At 40.5% G+C, this 18,334-nt stretch overlaps 1 protein-coding gene across 3 annotated transcripts; it reads left to right on the forward strand.

Annotated features, from left to right (window-relative positions):
- Positions 1-14,740: 14,740 nt before the first annotated feature.
- Positions 14,741-17,119, forward strand: LOC121768466 (amino acid permease 6-like). Of its 3 annotated transcripts, XM_042164991.1 has the most exons (5): positions 14,741-14,836; positions 14,915-15,024; positions 15,175-15,399; positions 15,464-15,557; positions 15,630-17,119. In XM_042164991.1, exons 2-5 carry the CDS (start codon positions 14,940-14,942, stop codon positions 16,624-16,626), a joined length of 1,401 nt encoding a protein of 466 aa, XP_042020925.1. In that variant the 5' UTR covers positions 14,741-14,836; positions 14,915-14,939; the 3' UTR covers positions 16,627-17,119. The 3 variants fall into 3 exon arrangements, with proteins under 3 accessions (XP_042020925.1, XP_042020944.1, XP_042020934.1); XM_042165010.1 differs by lacking the exon at positions 14,741-14,836 and having other exon boundaries at positions 14,885-15,024; positions 15,118-15,399; XM_042165000.1 differs by lacking the exon at positions 14,741-14,836 and having other exon boundaries at positions 14,949-15,024; positions 15,165-15,399.
- The last annotated feature ends 1,215 nt before the right edge of the window (positions 17,120-18,334 follow it).

Raw genomic sequence — 18,334 nt, forward strand, 5'->3', positions numbered from 1 at the left:
AAAACACTTTTACATTGCTTTCGTAGTTTTAAATTTCTCGCTTTCCTTACGTTGGATCTTGTTTGCCTTTGGATATTTTCTGCTTTGGAAGTACTTTGTTGAAGATCCGAACGTGTTTATGCTATGAAGTTGATTTCCGTTTCGTTTATTGTGGTGTTTCTTAATTCCCTTGCCTAGTTAGCTTAGATCTAAAGTTTCTCGGTGTTTAAAGTGCTGAATCTCTCAATTCCGTTTACGTAACTAATTTCTTTAGGATAGATAAACAAGTACTGTTTGATCGGAAAGTAGATTGTTGCATGCAAAGCTTAGTTTTAATTTCTGAATCGTTCTTTCATGTTGACCAGTATGCAGAAGTCCAGTTTCAGTGTTTGATTTCAGATTTGATTTCTTAGTTTTGGATCTGTGTTTGTGAGTTGTTAATCTGAGTTTTCCGTGTTGAATCTGGAATTGTTATCTGAATTTTGGAAGTGTTTGTTGAAGAAGATGATGTCTATTTCAATTGGAGGGGACCACTTACTTTTCGAGATGCTTTTGCTTTTGTCCTTCACTTTTAGTTGAGCTCTGTCAGCCTAGTCATCAAACTTCCACTACACTCTGAATATTCTGTTTAGCCCAAAATAGAAACCCGTACCTCCCAAATATTTTCTGTTACAAAATTGTCTCCCCATTCCACGTACACAGTTACATTCCAAATGTTTTCCTTACCGTCTGACCAGTAGAACACCTCCTTTAAGTTCCAGCCTAGGTAGAAACTCAACCCAAGCGGGGTAGCTAACCAAATCTTCCAATTGTCACCGCGGTAGTTTAAGAACGCACCATCTCTGTGGGATTCGACCCTTACCACCACTATACTGATCAATAGAAGTGGGTTGAGGAATCTTTGAAACCAAGGTCTAGGTTAGTTAGGATCTCTATCCTGATCAGTAGGATATATCCTTGCTTGAACGACACCTACACACTTAGGTCCTTTCAAATGGCGCCGTTGAGGACATGATGGGTGAAATGCTAGCGTCACAACAGAGCATTAAAGGAGACTTGCAATCCCATAACGAGATCGTGCAGGGGATGCAAAATGCCCAGAAAGAACATAAGGCGAACATGGATATGATGAATAGGCAGTTAGCCCAACTGGCCAGTTCGGTGGGGGATTTGAAGGGAAATGCAGGTAAACTCCCATCTACAGTCCAAATGCCCGACAAGGCAAATGTGAGTAAGGTTACGTTGCGGACCGGAACTACTTATGACGCGCCTCAACCCAAACGACCTAGTGGAGGATCTAACGGAACGAAGATAGGAGGCGATACCGTTTCAGCGGAAGAACTAGGGAGGCCTATGCCTCAGATGCAGGATCCATTCTTCTTGGATGCTACACCAATTGTAGGAGATGAACCCGAAACCCTACTGACCAGGAAGGAAGCTCATCGAGAGGAAGAGCCCAGAATGGAAGCCCAGACTCAGGAACTACCCCGGGAAGACTCCAAGAAGGTTGCTAAGGGACAAGTAGATGAGAAAAAAGGGGAGAAACCATTCCCATTCCGATTTGTTACAAAGAGGAAGAAAGAGAACCCGGTTGACTATTTGTCGATTTTTGGGAAGTTGGATGTCACCATACCATTTCTCCAAGCCGTGAAACTACCCCCTCTTGGGAAATTCATAAAGGACTTCATAGCCGGGAGAGCCCAGAAAGATGGCAAGATTATGGTGGAAGGGATAGCGTCAGCAATAGTGCAAGAGACGTTACCACCCAAGAGAGCCGACCCAGGTATGTTTACCTTACCAATAACTGTTGGAGATGTGAAGGTCGAACATGCAATGTGTGATTTGGGGGCGTCTATAAATGTCATGCCATTGTCTATCTATAACCGGTTGAAGGGAGTGAGGCTGTCAAGTACTAGAGTATTGATCCAACTGGCTGATAGGTCGTGCATAAGTCCGGAGGGAGTTTTAGAGGATGTATTAGTTAGAGTGCATGATTTTACATACCCTGCTGATTTTTATGTGATCAAAATGAGTGAGCATGAAGCGAGGGAGTCTAGTGGAGTCTTGTTAGGAAGACCATATTTGAGAACGGCCAAGACGATCGTGGATATGGCTGAGGGTACTATTTGCATTGACTTTCATGGGGAGAAGTTTACCTTTGATATAAATGATGCCATGAAGAAACCTATTGATTCTGAAAATCTATGCTATGTTGATGTGATTGACCCTTTAGTCCAAGATTTTCTTGAGACCGAACTTTTGCAGGAGAAACTCCAGGCTTTAGATGTTTATGAACAGGCTGACGTAGAAGCTGCTGCATGGTGTGATCTGATCAGTAGCCAGGGGTTGACCGATGAAGAAATTGAAGGAGCAATCAAGGATTTTTGTCAAAAGTCGGAGTTCATAGGAGCCGCAGGGGCTCAGCTACCAGTCAGTATAGAAGAACCATCAGAAGGAGATTTAGAAAAAGGGGAAGAGTCCGCGAAAAACCCCCTAACCGAAGACACACTTCCACCCCAAGTTGAGCTGAAGAAGTTACCCTCGAATTTGAAGTATGCCTTCCTCGGAGGTGAGAACTCCTATCCAGTGATCATCAGCAGCAGCCTTACGAAGGAACAAGAAGCTAGGCTACTGACCGTGCTGAGCAAGAACAAGAAGGCGATTGGATGGAGTTTTACAGATTTAGTTGGAATTAGCCACGACGTCTGCATGCACCATATTAGGCTGGAAGAGGGAGCAAAGGCACATCGAGATGCCCAAAGGAAAGTAAACCCTAACATGCGAGAGGAAATATTGAACGAAATCTTGAAGTTGTTGTCGCTAGGGATTATCTATTCAGTGCCAGACAGTGAGTGGGTCAGCCCGATCCACATAGTTCCAAAGAAGTCGGGAATCCAAGTCGTCCAAAATGAGATGAATGAGCTGATTCCAACGAGGCTAGTCACGGGTTGGCGAATGTGCATCGATTACCGCAAGCTGAACAATGCAACAAGGAAGGATCACTTCCCTCTGCCTTTTATCGACCAGATGTTGGAGCGACTCGCTGGGAAGAAGTACTTTTGCTTCTTGGATGTGTACAGCGGATATTTCCAAATCTACGTGGATCCTGAAGACTAGGATAAGACCACCTTCACTTGCCCATTTGGAACTTATGCATACCGGCGCATGCCTTTCGGCCTATGCAACGCTCCAGGTACGTTTCAACGTTGCATGATGAGCATATTTTCTGATTTGATTGAGGATTGCATAGAGATATTCATGGATGACTTTACGGTCTACGGAGACTCGTTCGATTCTTGCCTTCATCATTTGGATATAGTTCTTGAGAGATGTCAAGCGAAGAGTTTGGTTTTGAACTTTGAGAAGTGCCATTTTATGGTCACCGAAGGGATTGTTCTGGGACACGTGGTCTCGGAAAGGGGAATCCAGGTGGATCGAGCAAAGGTGGACGTTATATCTAAATTACCGTTCCCTACTGATCAGAAGGGGATTAGGGGTTTTCTGGGGCATGCCGGATTTTATCGACGATTTATTAAGGATTTCTCCAAAATCGCCCAACCCCTTACCAGGCTACTTCAAAATGACGTGGAGTTCGTTTTTGATGAGCAATGCAAGGCTGCTTTCAATCTTCTCAAGGAAAAGCTGATATCCGCACCTATCATACGGGCTCCTGACTGGGACCATCCTTTCGAAGTAATGTGCGACGCCAGCGACTTTGCGGTAGGGGCCGTGCTGGGTCAGAAGATCGATGGGAAGAGGTACGTAATTTTTTATGCGTCCAAGACTTTGAATCAAGCCCAGCGGAATTACGATACCACTGAAAAGGAGATGCTGGCAGTGGTGTATTCTTTCGAGAAGTTCCGGCCATATTTGTTGGGATCCAAGGTCATAGTATATACTGACCATGCAGCCATTAAGTATCTGATTGCCAAGAAGGAATCCAAACCACGCTTGATCCGATGGGTACTCTTGTTACAAGAATTTGATTGGGAGGTGGAAGATAAGAGAGGAGTCGAGAACAAGGTGGCAGATCATTTGAGCAGAATAATGCAAGATGGAAACAGTGACGAAGTGCATGATAAGTTTCCAGAGGAACATTTATGTGAGGTGATTTTTGCGCCCAGGAAAATTGATTGGGAAGAAGTGTATAAACTTACTGGTCAGAATGATACAGCAAAAGGAAAGGAGAAGGTAGGGCAGGAGCCATGGTATGCGGACCTGGCCAACTACCTAGTAACTGGAGAACTTCCAGAAGCACCAAGTGTTACCAAGGCACAAAGAATGAAGATCAAGAGTGAAGCAAAATACTACTTTTGGGACGACCCCTACCTATGGAGGGTAGGATCCGATCAAGTGATAAGAAGGTGCATTCCTGACTGGGAGCAGCGGGATGTTCTAACCCACTGCCATTCGTTAGCATGCGGAGGACATTTCGGATCCAAGAAGACGGCAGGAGGAAGAGTCGCGTTATTGGAAAGGACGGTTACTGAATTGGCGGAGGAGAACAGACAGATGAGGGCAGAAATGATCCGATTGGCATCAGTAGTGGAACGGGTGTTGAAGGAATCTGCGGAGCAGAGGATACTGACCCAGAGGCAAGCGTCTATGGAAGTGATCGTGACTAATTTAGGAGAACAGAACCACAAGATACAGACGGAGATGAATAGGATGTTGTCCATGATCGACAATATCCTAGAGGAGGTGAGCCACCAGAGGGCGGCTGAAGCTATGAGAGTAAGGGGCAGTGTAGCCCAGGATACTGGACCAAGCGGACATGCTGGCCAGGATGTTGAACCACAAGTCCCAGAGACCGTAGTGAAGGAGCAAGAGGAAGAGAAAGCCGAGGTGCCGGCAACTGCCGAGGAGCCGGCAAAGGATGATGAGAACCAAGCTGGAATGGAGACAGACCAACCGGAGGACCAACCGATAGAACGACCTGCACCACCTGCCCCACGAAGGAGCAGGAGACTCCGATAGACCCCCCCCTACTGACCAAGTTAGTTTTTCTTTTTAAGTTTCAGTTTTTCTTTTAACTTTTCGTATTGTTGTTATGAGTTGGTTTTTGTTTAGGTAGTATAATTTGTGTTTGCGCGCAAACCCCACTTCATAACACTTAGCCTATTCCATAGTCTAAGTGTGAGAAGTTAAGGGTTTGTTTCTTTGGAGCATGTTTTCTTTGTTTTGTTTGTTTTGTTTTCTATGTCGCATGCATGTTAGCTCACACTTAGCCCATTGCATGGTCTAAGTGTGAGGAGTTTGTGTATATGTGTTTGTGGTTATGTTTTGTTGATCTCTGTATAGGTAATAAAACCTCTCTCACTTAGCCTATTCCATAGTCTAAGTGTGAGAAGTTTTTGTTTTAGTTTTGCTGTTTGTTGTCTGTGTGCCATCGTACTGGCCATTACCTTTTCCACTTCACAGCCTTATCTGAGGGCAGACACTTGTGAAGTGAGAGGGGGGACGCAATGGCCAGTAGGATGTATGTATATATGTGTAGTCTTTGTGTTTGTGCTTTTATTTTGTTTTGTTAGGTCTAGTTTTATGTTGTGTGTGATTGGGCTTAAAACTCAACCGTCTTGAGCTGAAGGTGAGGGGAATTGAGGGAGATAGGACATGCTGGAAAACCTAAACCATCCCCGTTAGTACCTCCTAGTCAGGATAGATGAGGTGAGTATGAGAGAAAAGCCCATACTTAGAGCCAAACACGAAAGCCCTCTAAAAATGTGAGTTATAAGCTTTAAAGTGGAACCACTTTCCACATATATTGGAAAGAAAAGAGAGGCTGCCACAATTCGCCTAGGGTGAAGTGATCACGGGTATCAAATACTGAAGGCAGTAGGAACCCCCCCCCCCCCGTTTTTGAAAGAAAAAAAAAAAAACCGCCTTTAGAACCTTTTCTTCTTAACCTTTTATATACCCAGATAAACACCCCAGCCGACTGGGACTGTGTAAGGCATGAAACAAATGGAGCTTACTGGCCAGGAAGAAGTGCGGAAAAGCAGAAACCAGCTGGGCGAAAAAGTTAGAAGAAAATCGACCAGGGAGTCATTCCCAGTCCAAAAAAGAGAAGAAGGAATAAGGGTGGCGAAGCCACGAAGGAACGAAAAAAAAAAAAAGAGGGAACCGAGAAAATGAAGAAAATGGTCAGAAAGATTTGACCACAAAAAAGAGATGAATGAAGGAATAAGGGTGGCGAAGCCACAAGATGCTACTGACCAGTGGAGACCAAAGCCAGAAGCGCCAACTAAAGTAAGCAACTGATCAGAAGCCTAATATACACAGTCCCCCCCGCATAAATAAAAATAGAAATTTTGAACCTTAGAGCCTTAGGAACATCCACCGAAAACATTACAAGCCAACAACCCCGTTACAAGCCTATAAGTCCTTCAGTAGCCGCTCGTGGAATCTAAGTCCGAAGCAATCGTGGTGAGCATAATGAGAGAATGCAGTCCTAACATTCCTGGTGAGGTATGAGCGACTGAGCGAACCTAGTGTTGGGCCGAGAGTGTGGGCGATCTTGACAAACAGATATACTGACTGGAAGAGAAAAGGGGGGGTGGCAGAAGTTCAAGGCTGTCTAAGGCCGGATTGCACCTGATCCAGAGGGGAGGGATGGTTGAAAATATAGCCCGATCTATGTGTTTTCAGTCTTTTATGTGTTTATGTTTCTCTGTGTTTGTTTGTGTTTTTCTTTGCGTCATAGTTTAGAGTCTAAGTTAGGTAGAGTCGGGCAGGGGAGTAACCAGGCTAGAATTCGACTTATTCTTTTCTTTGTTTGTTCTTCACGCTTGAGGACAAGCCTGTGGTAAGTGTGAGCAGTTTGATAAGTCGTATTCTAGGCCTTGGTTACGGGTCAGTATGATGTGCTTAATAGATTATATTTGCAAAACAGTTGTTTAAAGTGTGCAGGTTAAGCATTCTAGCCAGTAGGGAAGTTTCGGAATGTTCAGGTGAAGGAGGCGCCAACATGATCTCATACTGATCAGTATTCGTGCTAAAACGGCTTGAGATGGAGAAGACGGATAGCTGGGACGGATTACCCACAATTAAGGGCAAAGAAGTCAAATTGCAACGAGGATTTACCCTAAAATCAAGGGTAGCCTCCCTATAAAAGGAAGCCAAATTGGAGAGAGACGAGGATACACACATAGACAATTTCACTCATTCACCACCATCTTTAGGTAGAAAGTTTTCTCGGTAGTTTCAGTCTTTCAGCCGTGTCCCGCTTCTTGCCTCGCCGTAGCCATGATCACTTGACGTTCAGATGTTCCCAGAATTCCAGTCATCGTCCATTCCAGCCAGCAAGATCGTAGTTTAGAGTCTCATCGCCCGGAGTGGCAAAACACTTTTACATTGCTTTCGTAGTTTTAAATTTCTCGCTTTCCTTACGTTGGATCTTGTTTGCCTTTGGATATTTTCTGCTTTTGAAGTACTTTGTTGAAGATCCGAACGTGTTTATGCTATGAAGTTGATTTCCGTTTCGTTTATTGTGGTGTTTCTTAATTCCCTTGCCTAGTTAGCTTAGATCTAAAGTTTCTCGGTGTTTAAAGTGCTGAATCTCTCAATTCCGTTTACGTAACTAATTTCTTTAGGATAGATAAACAAGTACTGTTTGATCGGAAAGTAGATTGTTGCATGCAAAGCTTAGTTTTAATTTCTGAATCGTTCTTTCATGTTGACCAGTATGCAGAAGTCCAGTTTCAGTGTTTGATTTCAGATTTGATTTCTTAGTTTTGGATCTGTGTTTGTGAGTTGTTAATCTGAGTTTTCCGTGTTGAATCTGGAATTGTTATCTGAATTTTGGAAGTGTTTGTTGAAGAAGATGATGTCTATTTCAATTGGAGGGGACCACTTACTTTTCGAGATGCTTTTGCTTTTGTCCTTCACTTTTAGTTGAGCTCTGTCAGCCTAGTCATCAAACTTCCACTACACTCTGAATATTCTGTTTAGCCCAAAATAGAAACCCGTACCTCCCAAATATTTTCTGTTACAAAATTGTCTCCCCATTCCACGTACACAGTTACATTCCAAATGTTTTCCTTACCGTCTGACCAGTAGAACACCTCCTTTAAGTTCCAGCCTAGGTAGAAACTCAACCCAAGCGTGGTAGCTAACCAAATCTTCCAATTGTCACCGCGGTAGTTTAAGAACGCACCATCTCTGTGGGATTCGACCCTTACCACCACTATACTGATCAGTAGAAGTGGGTTGAGGAATCTTTGAAACCAAGGTCTAGGTTAGTTAGGATCTCTATCCTGATCAGTAGGATATATCCTTGCTTGAACGACACCTACACACTTAGGTCCTTTCAGAGTGCAATTTAGTTAGGGCACGTGTTTTAAGAAATTGTTGGAGTGTGTAATAATTGAAGTGTGGTAATGGTTGTTGAAGTGTGTAATAATTGAAGTGATGTAGTAGAAAATGAGACCCTTTTGACTTTTTGTATGTGTAGAATTTTGTTTTGTTTTATTTTTATGAAAGTAATGGCATTTTAGTGTAAATTTTATCAACAATGAGGTTACATTTTATGTCCACATATGGTAAACTCTAAATGAGACTCTTAAATTGGGACGAACGAAAATGACAAAATAGGACTCTTAAACTGGGACGGAGGGAGTATATGATAAAAGCATCTCGAATTAGTTACCTGCATGCCTGCAGACGGGGGTTTATTGGCCATTTCAGGCAAATGACTAATTTCTAAACAACAATGGAACAACCAAAAATTAGCATATTAGTTTGAAACGATTAATGGTCATTAGAATATTAATATAGTGGGAGAAACAGACAATCCAAAGAAACAACCTGAGAGTAATTGAACAAGTTAAAGTGTTAAACATAGCATTTATAGAATGTTGAGTAGACTAGATCAGCTATGAAAACTGGCAAGAAGCTGGCAGAATGATCAGTAATGTAGTATTTTGTCCCTTCGGGGACATCCGATAAAATTGGAACGATACAAAGTAATGTAGTGTATTACGACATCAATTGAGTTATATTAGTCACGGCTGCATCTTTTCCTCCTGACATACGCCAAAAAATGTAGAAAAGATGGTCGCATATGGTCCAATACCATAAGTTTAGAAAAATGGGAGACAAGAAAGGTAGGAGGGAAAAATGCAAACCCATAACAAGTAAATACATCTTCATAAATAATTAAAAATCTTCATATACCTAATTGGTGTTTCTATTTGCTGGACTTGAGTTACCAATGTCAATATTAATCACAGATTCACAGCAGGGGTGTATATACTGAATGGCTGTAACCTATTTTCCCAGACAATATAATCACTTGTCATGTCCCAATCTGAAATTGGAGGAAATTAAAAGTAACATGATCAGACTCCCTATTTCTAATATAGGAAATAATCAACTTAGCCAAAGATTTCAGGCTTTCTTCCTTTTAATAGAAACACTAATTTCACTTTAATCCTTACATCCTAAAGTTACATTAAAAAACACAAATTCATAAGATGGATTACTGAAGAGATTACCAAACAAGATATCCACCACCCTCCATTGACAAATCCCTATATAAACTACTTAATTCTTTTAAACAGAAAAACAAACTGAAACAATAATTGTTATTGTCTTGCTAATAGCATTATATGATCATGCTCAAAAACATACTCCCAGTTCAGTGTATAAAATAAAAGGCAAATTTTCACATTCCTAGAAAGAAAATTTAAAAGAAAAGGAAAACAAATTTATCCTCTAATTTCCTTCCATCATTCATGAATCCATTCAATAAAACACGGTGGAGCTAAATTACATTGGAGTAGAAGCGAGGAAGCTCCGTTTGCGAATGCAGCCACAGCGCGGTTGTGACATATAACTAATTAGAGAATAATTGATGATTGAGATAGAAATAAATGGCAAGCGAATGATTCTAACATGAGTTGGGAGAAGATTCATGAGTTTTAGGAAGAGGCGTTTAATTTGGATGATGACACGAAACTGAAAAAAGCACCCTTATATTTATACCAGCCAGCAATTTCTAGTATGTATATTTGGTATATTTATAATTTATTTTAGTTGCTCAATATTCCATGCTATCCCAATTGAGAAAAATATGATCAAAAGTGATTCAATGCTTTATGTTATAAAATACTTGTTCAATGCTTAATATCAATGTAGTACTATATAGTTTTGTAGTTTGGGAAGATTTGAATGTGTGACGCGGGTTTGGCAATATTTTGATCACGTTGTATTTTAATCCAACCATAAGATTGGGTAAGTGAAGCTTGTCAATTAGGCCAAGTTGGGAGTTCCCATCAAGCCAAACTATTCCACACTTTCGATACACGAATATATTAGAAATGTTGTCCCTGGCCTTAATCACTCAAACAAAAATGCAAGTTTTTTTTTGGGCTTGGAGGGGGATAAACCTTTGTTGAAAGAATATAACTGAGGTATTCATCGAAACATGCTGCTACTATACATATTCATATTTCTTAGTATTAACTTTATATATATGGCTAGCTAATTCCTATTTGTGTATTTTCCTATCATTTTTGTACTCTCTTAATTATGACTGCTGTTCGACTCTATGTTATTGCTGATTCTTATTCATGCTCATATATTCCAAGTTCGAGATGATATAGCAAGGAAATTAATTTGATTTACATCAATTGACGTTTTGCAAATTCATAATAAAAGTTCATAATTTAATCGATATAGTTTACTCGAAATAATATTTTCCCAACTAACGTCTCAATCATATGATTAATTTTTATAAGGTTGCTGAAATGTACTATTAGACTTGTGTTGTTAAAATTGAAGGTTAACTAATACATGCATATATATGAGTGGAAAAGGGAAATGGGTTCTTAATTAGACTATGATTATATCACTGTAACATCTCGATTACGTAGCATTATTTTAATATGAAAGGAAACTCAAAAGCTTATTATGTTTCAATTATACTTAGATTAATTTACACATATTTTTTTTGTTTAATTAAAATTGAAATTCGTGGACAAAAATTTGTAGTGTGTATATCCTTTTAGCTGGAATTTTCGATTAGCGACAACATTCTTACTACTATTCTTTTTTCTAATATAGTACTCCGTAATACTCCCCCGTCCCCATAAAGTATGAACTTTGGGTTCATCACAGTTTTAATACATTATTGGTAAAGTAAGAGAGATATACATAGAGAAAGTTTTTTAAGTATTGTTAGTGGAGAATGAGTTTCACCTCATTAGAGAGAAGATAGTTTCCAAAATTGAAATGTTCACATTCTTTGGGGACAGATGAAAAAAAAATAGTGCACTCTCAGGGACGGAGGGAGTACTATTCTAACAATATACACGAGTGACAGGTTTAGTTCATTCCCATACATAATATATTCCTACTAATATACGATCGTCCACAAACAGAATAACAAGATCATGTATATATATACACACATTGTTTTACATTTATTTTGAAAAAACATAAAATAATGGAAACAGAAAAAATTGCACCAAATAATATTCTTATTATGAGTACCCATTTTGTTAGCTAAAATCCAATTAAAATATTAATTAATCGATCATACATATGCAGTCTAGCTAACTATATGATTTATTAATACTAATATAGAGATCTCATAAAACAATAAATTAAATCCTAATGCATAATAAAACAATCAAATAGGGAGCCCATTTTTAGATGATATAGAGGTCATTTATACACCATTTTAGTTCGTCCCCGACACAATACCCGGCGGGTATCGGATACCCGCTACCCGCAAAAATCAGGTTCTAGGCCGGGTATTAAAATTGGGGCAAAATCTGGTATCAGGTATACCCGATACCCGATTTTTACCCGACTCAAATATTCTTAATACTCTAGGCCGCCCGATGCCTCGGGCGCGCCATCGTCCGCCCACTGTGGGTGTGCTGACGATGCAACGCGTTTTTGTTTTTTTTTTTTAATTTTTTAATTCTGAAAAATTTATTTATATAAATACCCCCTACCCCACCTTCATTTGTAACCTTTCCATTCACTTTGCCACACTCAAATTAGGATGCAACGTAGGATTTACCGTTTTTAATTAATCATGGTATTTTTTAATTATTTTGCCTTGACATATTTGAAAACATTTAAATTAATTAACAAAACTCAAATTAGGATGCAACGTAGGATTTACCGTTTTTAATTAATCATGGTATTTTTTAATTATTTTGCCTTGACATATTTGAAAACATTTAAATTAATTAACAAAACAATAGTGAAACCTATAGGACAGCTTATACAACACTGGTAATTATTTTGCATTGACATATTTGAAAATATTTAAATTAATTAACAAAATAATAGTGAAACCTATAGAACGGCTTATACGACACCCCACTGCAGATGGAAAGATAGAAGGATAAAATGCTGACGTAGCGGTACTTATAACGGGGCTTTAGGACATCCCTTAAGGCGCAACACTGCTAATGCTCTAATATACTTAAGTAAGAAAAGGGCTCAACCTGTGACTATAAAACTCAGGTTCCATCCTTAGTTCATTTATTCACTCACCTAAACTTTATTTAAGACTAATTGAAACCATCGTTCACTCTACTACCGATGTGGGAAAACTTAGCAGCCAACTCTAAATCCTCTTTGTATTCACAATCACATTATGACATTATATACAAAGAGGGATCTATTTACATAAATACAGTAATATCAAAACAGGATTTACTAACAAATTTTGCTCATTGATTTTTAGATATGAATGTTTTAATAGATTGTGTTTTTGAGAGCAAGAAAACATCACATTCTATTCTATTTCATTAAAAACATTAAGCTTTCATACGAAAATATTTTGAATTACTTCAAATTCTGGGGAACAAGAATTGTCGTTAAAGATGACTTACAAATAAACATTTTTCTATACCTTAATTGACATTAATGAAACGGAAGAGATTTTAGCAATACCAGATGATGATCTAACAAAATAAATATTCTAGTAGATGAAAGAGTATAGGAACTACAGTGGAAAAGGCTTTAGGCAAGAATATTGGTAATTTGGTATTAGGCAGGAAGCTTCAGAAAAGAAGAATCCCACATCAGCTGATAGACGCAAGAGGCATAACCATAATCCTTATAAATATTGATAATTGTTCAGTCTGGTAAGTTACATGCTTCGGTTGCGTGTACCCGCACCTGCAGGTACGGGTAACCCGATGCAGGTATTGGGATACCTGCAATGCCTGTGGGTTTCGGGGTCGAGTATCTGCAAAATTAGGTGTTGATACCTCTGGGTACCCATTTTGACACTCCTAAACACATATATCATTTTTAAATCATTTTATTTTATACACACCTACAATTTATTAAAAGACTTTAATTAGTGTATATGTAAAGTGGTTCATTTCCATTCTTTGAAATAGGTCATTTCATAATATGCAAAATAGGTCGCAACAACATCCTCGCGGTTTATTAAAGGACTGTTTTATCCCTGATATAAATAAAAATAATCTTAAAATGATCTCTATATATTATCTGCTCGAATGATCTAAAATTAATTAAAAATTATAGCCGTTTTATCCCAAAATAACCTTTGTATTTGGTTTATCCGGTTATGCATTAATATTCAATTATGCATCGATCACGACCCTACACAATATATATTGGGTCCCACATGGATGCATTTCTTTTATTTTGTTTAAATGAGGTGTGATTAAATATACTGCCTTACACTCAAATAGAATAATGCATTTGACCTAAAACTAAATATACTCCCTAACACCAATCAGCCAACACCCCCCCTTTAATTCACATTTTATTTTCTTCCCCAATTCCTCAAAATTTCCCAGACGAAACCGTAGCTCTTCGATCGGCGCCCCTTTTCCCGGCAACTTAGTGGATGCACGATGGGGATTCCGGCTCCCCTGTCGCCGGTCCTCCTCTCTCTCGGATTTTCTCTCCACACCAGCCAGCTCGGACCTTCCCAACGTCTGGCCTACCGTCGAAAACTCGGAGGCAGCGGCGTCGGCTCTTGCTCCTCTCTCTCCTCCGGCGTGTTCGCGACCGTCGTTCCTTTCTCCGGCGTGGTCACTGTTGTTTCACAGCAGCCGCCGCGTTTTCTCCGCTTTTCCTCCGTTGTTACCGCCGACTGCTTGGTCGGGGAAGGCGTCGATTTTCTACCTCGCAGGGCGGTGGGTGGTTGTGCATTGATGAAGGAGGAGGTGGGTGGTTGTGTAGAGTGAAGGCGTCGGTGGAGTAATGAGGGAGGCGAAAGGGTGGAATGCAAAATGCATCACCCGATTGTAATTGAGAGGGGCAAAGTGCAAATAACAATAATGTGGAGGAGTAAATAGATATGTCCATTTTTAGTAAGTTGGAAGTGGGACAAATTTTCAGGGACGGACCGAAATGGTAAATTGGGACAAATTTTTAGGGACGGAAGGAGTAGTTGAGACTTTTGTCTAAATCAAGTGTCGATGAGACATTGGAGTGGATACATTCGTAGATTGAGCAAATAAAATGAGTGGTGAATTAGACCAAGTATTAAGTATATTATCAAAAAAAGAACTATAATTAACCGTAACCAAATCTTAACGCCGTATATCACGAATCTATCCAACAATAAATATAGGCATGCATCCATCGCTTCTATTTATGCACAAAATTTGCAGATACAAAGGTTTATGATAATTCAAAGCTGCCTCATTCCAATCTAAGCTTTCTTTCTCAATTTTCACTCTTTAGATCGTTCACAATGACTTCCATGTTTGAAGAACCTTCCCATTTTCAAATAAAAGCTAGCTAACATAAAAGCCCTACCCACCAATTTGGTGATCTTTGGCGTTAGCTTGGATTTTGTATTAATTAATGTTAGTTCTAATACTACAGCAAATCTCAGAGTGAAAAATCAGTGAGTTTCACAATCAATATCTTCCTCTATTTTAATTTTAGTGTGACGTTTCACATTTCATTTATTTTTATCTTCCAGTTATTGGATAGTTGTAGAGAGAATTATGAATGTAGAAGGTTCGAACATCGAAGCCCCGCCGGGAAATGATGCATCCAAATTTGATGAAGATGGCCATCCAAAAAGAACTGGTAAATGAAGTTTTATTTATTTATTTATTTTCTTCTTCTGTCTATTTTTGGTTCTGAGCAATAAATGATTTTCTTGTTATTCTTCAATTCTAGTATGATTCAATAAAAACAATCTGTTTAATGGGTGGTTTGTATTGGAGTGCGAAAAAGGAACGGTATGGTCAGCAGGGGCCCACATAATAACAGCAGTTATCGGGTCGGGTGTATTGACGTTGGCATGGGCCATCGCACAAATGGGCTGGATGGCTGGGCCCATTGTTCTCATCGCGTTCTCAATTATCACTATGTTCACCTCGACCTTACTCGCTGACTGTTATCGCGCCGCTGACGGCACCAGAAATTACGTCTACAAAGACGCCGTCAAATCCTATCTAGGTAAAATAAAATCTCACTAATGCTTCATTTCACAATCTCACAGTAATCACCTGATGTGATGCAGGAGGCATTAAATATAAGTTTTGCGCGGTGGTTCAATACAGCTATCTTGTCGGTGTGACGATTGGATACTCGATCACAACCGCTATCAGCTTGGTGTAAGCCTGCAATTTTTGTTTCTCTCTTTGTCTCTCACTCTCTCTTCATAGATACTACTCTTTTTTTTGTAGGGCGATGAAAAAATCATTGTGCTTTCACAAACATGGACACAACCATGATTGCACATTGTCCAACAATCCTTTCATTGTGCTATTCGGATTGATACAAATAGCTCTGTCCCAAGTCCCCAACTTTCACGAGCTCGCATTTCTCTCCTTCATCGCGGCCATCATGTCGTTCAGCTACGCCTCCATCGGCCTCGGCCTCTCCATCGCCAAAATCACGGGGAAAAAACGCGCCACCACCAGCATCACTGGGAAACCAATCACAGATTCCTACTCCGCCGAGGAGAAGATGTGGAGCTGCTTCGCTGCGATCGGGAACATGGCGTTCGCCTACGCCTTCGCCGTCGTCCTGATCGAGATCCAGGACACGATCCGATCAGGAGCGCCGGAGAGCAAGGTGATGAAACGCGCCTCCGTCGTCGGAATCCTAATCTCGACGGTTTTCTACATGCTGTGCGGCGCGCTAGGGTATGCCGCCTTCGGCAACGCCGCGCCGGGGAACTTCCTGACCGGGTACGGCTTCTACGACCCGTACTGGCTGATCTTAACGGCAAATCTGTTCATCGCCATCCACCTGTTCGGAGCGTACCAGGTTTTCTCCCAGCCGGTGTTCGGGGCGGTGGAGGGGTGGTGCAGGCGGCGGTGGCCGGGGAACACGTTCGTGAGCAAGGAGCACAAGTGGGGGAGATTGAGGGTGAATTTTTTTCGGGTGGTGTGGCGGAGTGGGTACGTGGTGTTCACGACGCTGGTGGCGATGCTGCTGCCGTTTTTCAATGATTTCGTGGGGCTGCTGGGTGCGATATCGTTCTGGCCACTAGCGGTGTTCTTCCCCATCGAGATGTACATGGTGAGGGCAAAGATCTCGCGGTGGTCGTGCCGGGGGTTCTTGCTGCAGGTTCTTAGCGGATTCTGCCTTGTGGCTTCGCTGCTCGCTGGCGCCGGGTCTATTAGGGGGCTTGTTCACTCCCTCAGAAAATTCGAGCTTCTGCAGTCGCGATCCTGATTGTTGGATTTGTTGACATTAATAAATTAAATCATTTCTGCTCTGTATTTGTATATATGTGATCCTCCCTTATACTGATTGAACTCAACATTTGTAATTAATTGGTCACTGAAATATTGTCAACTTTGGAGTACTATCGGTTACAACCAGTGACAGGAGCCACGTTGGGCCCCTCAGCCATTTTCCTTTTACCTATATGGAGTATAACAATGATCAAGTACTGTTGTAGCTCAGCTGGTTCCTCCCTCCGTCTACCACCTGGGTGATTAGAGCCTCCTCACAGGCGCAGATTTGTTTCCTTTTTATACTCTCCATTTCTCTTTTATGTTTAATATCCTAATATGTACTTATAATATTAGTATAAATTTATATTTATTCCTTTCTTTTCTTTAATTTAAAATTTTTAATCTGTACATATCTATGAATAAAAAATATTTATTATCCCATAAATATGTAACTACTATAATACTAGCATCATTAATTTTCATTTTTAGATTTTGTTGCCTATTGTCCATGGTTTTAATTATTTTTACTATTCATGTGTTCCTCTCAACGACCCCCTGTTAGCTTATTTGGCTATGATGCATCGGCTCTGGACAACATTGACACCAAAAAAAACTGAAAACAATTATCAATCAAAAATTTGGAACCCCATCAGTAAATTTCTGGCTCTGCCACTAGTTACAACATCTACTATTTATAGCTACTACTCTCTCTGTCCCTTAAATATTGTCACAGTTTGATCGGGTATGGATTTTAAGAAATGGGAACTCAATGGTGCCTGCCTCGAGATTTTCCTTAATGAAGTGTCGGTCGACTTTCACATGTTTCGTTCTGTCGTGTTGCACCAGATTTTCTGAGATACTGATTGCTGCCTTATTGTTACAGAATAATTGACTTTTCCGTGAAGGTGGGTAGCCAATTTCTATTAACAATCTCCTTAACCACATGATTTCCATAAGTCCACTCTTGATTTCTCTGAACTCAGCTTCAGCACTCGATAAAGCCACCACATTCTGCTTCTTGCTTCTCCATGTGACAAGATTACCTCCAACAAAGGTGAAGTAGCCCCCTATGGACTTTCTATCAACGGGATTGCTTGCCTAGTCTGCATCGGTGTATCCGTCGACTTCCAAGTCATCTCTTTTAGCTAGGAATACTCCATAGCCCACCGTTCCTTTTAGGTATCGAACGATCCTCAAGGCTGCTTCCATATGGGCAACTTGTGGCTGGTGCATGAACTGGCTAACTACGCCAACTGCATAGGTAATGTCTGGCCGAGTGTGGGATAAGTAGATAAGCTTCCCTACTAGTCGTTGATACCGCTCGCGGTCTGCAAGATCAGCTCCTTCTTCTATTCTTAAACCGTGGTTTGGGATCATGGGAGTTTCTGTCGGCTTGCACTCCAATAGGCCTATTTCAGCCAGCAAATCTAGGACATACTTCTTTTGTCTTAGGAATATTCTGTGTCTGGATCTCAACACTTCGATTCCAAAGAAGTACTTCAATGCTCCAAGATCTTTCATTTCAAATTCCTTAAATAGATTCTCTCGCAGGCTTTCAAATTCCTCACTGTCATCTCCAGTGATGATCATGTCGTCCACGTAGATAATTAGGCAAGTGATCTTGTCTCCCATTTTCTTCGTGAAGAGTGTGTGATTGGAATGACTTTGTTTGAACCCTTGCTTAATCATTGCCTGGAAAAATC

The sequence above is a fragment of the Salvia splendens genome, chromosome 2 (assembly GCF_004379255.2).
Source record: "Salvia splendens isolate huo1 chromosome 2, SspV2, whole genome shotgun sequence".
In the NCBI taxonomy this organism is placed as follows: domain Eukaryota; kingdom Viridiplantae; phylum Streptophyta; class Magnoliopsida; order Lamiales; family Lamiaceae; genus Salvia; species Salvia splendens.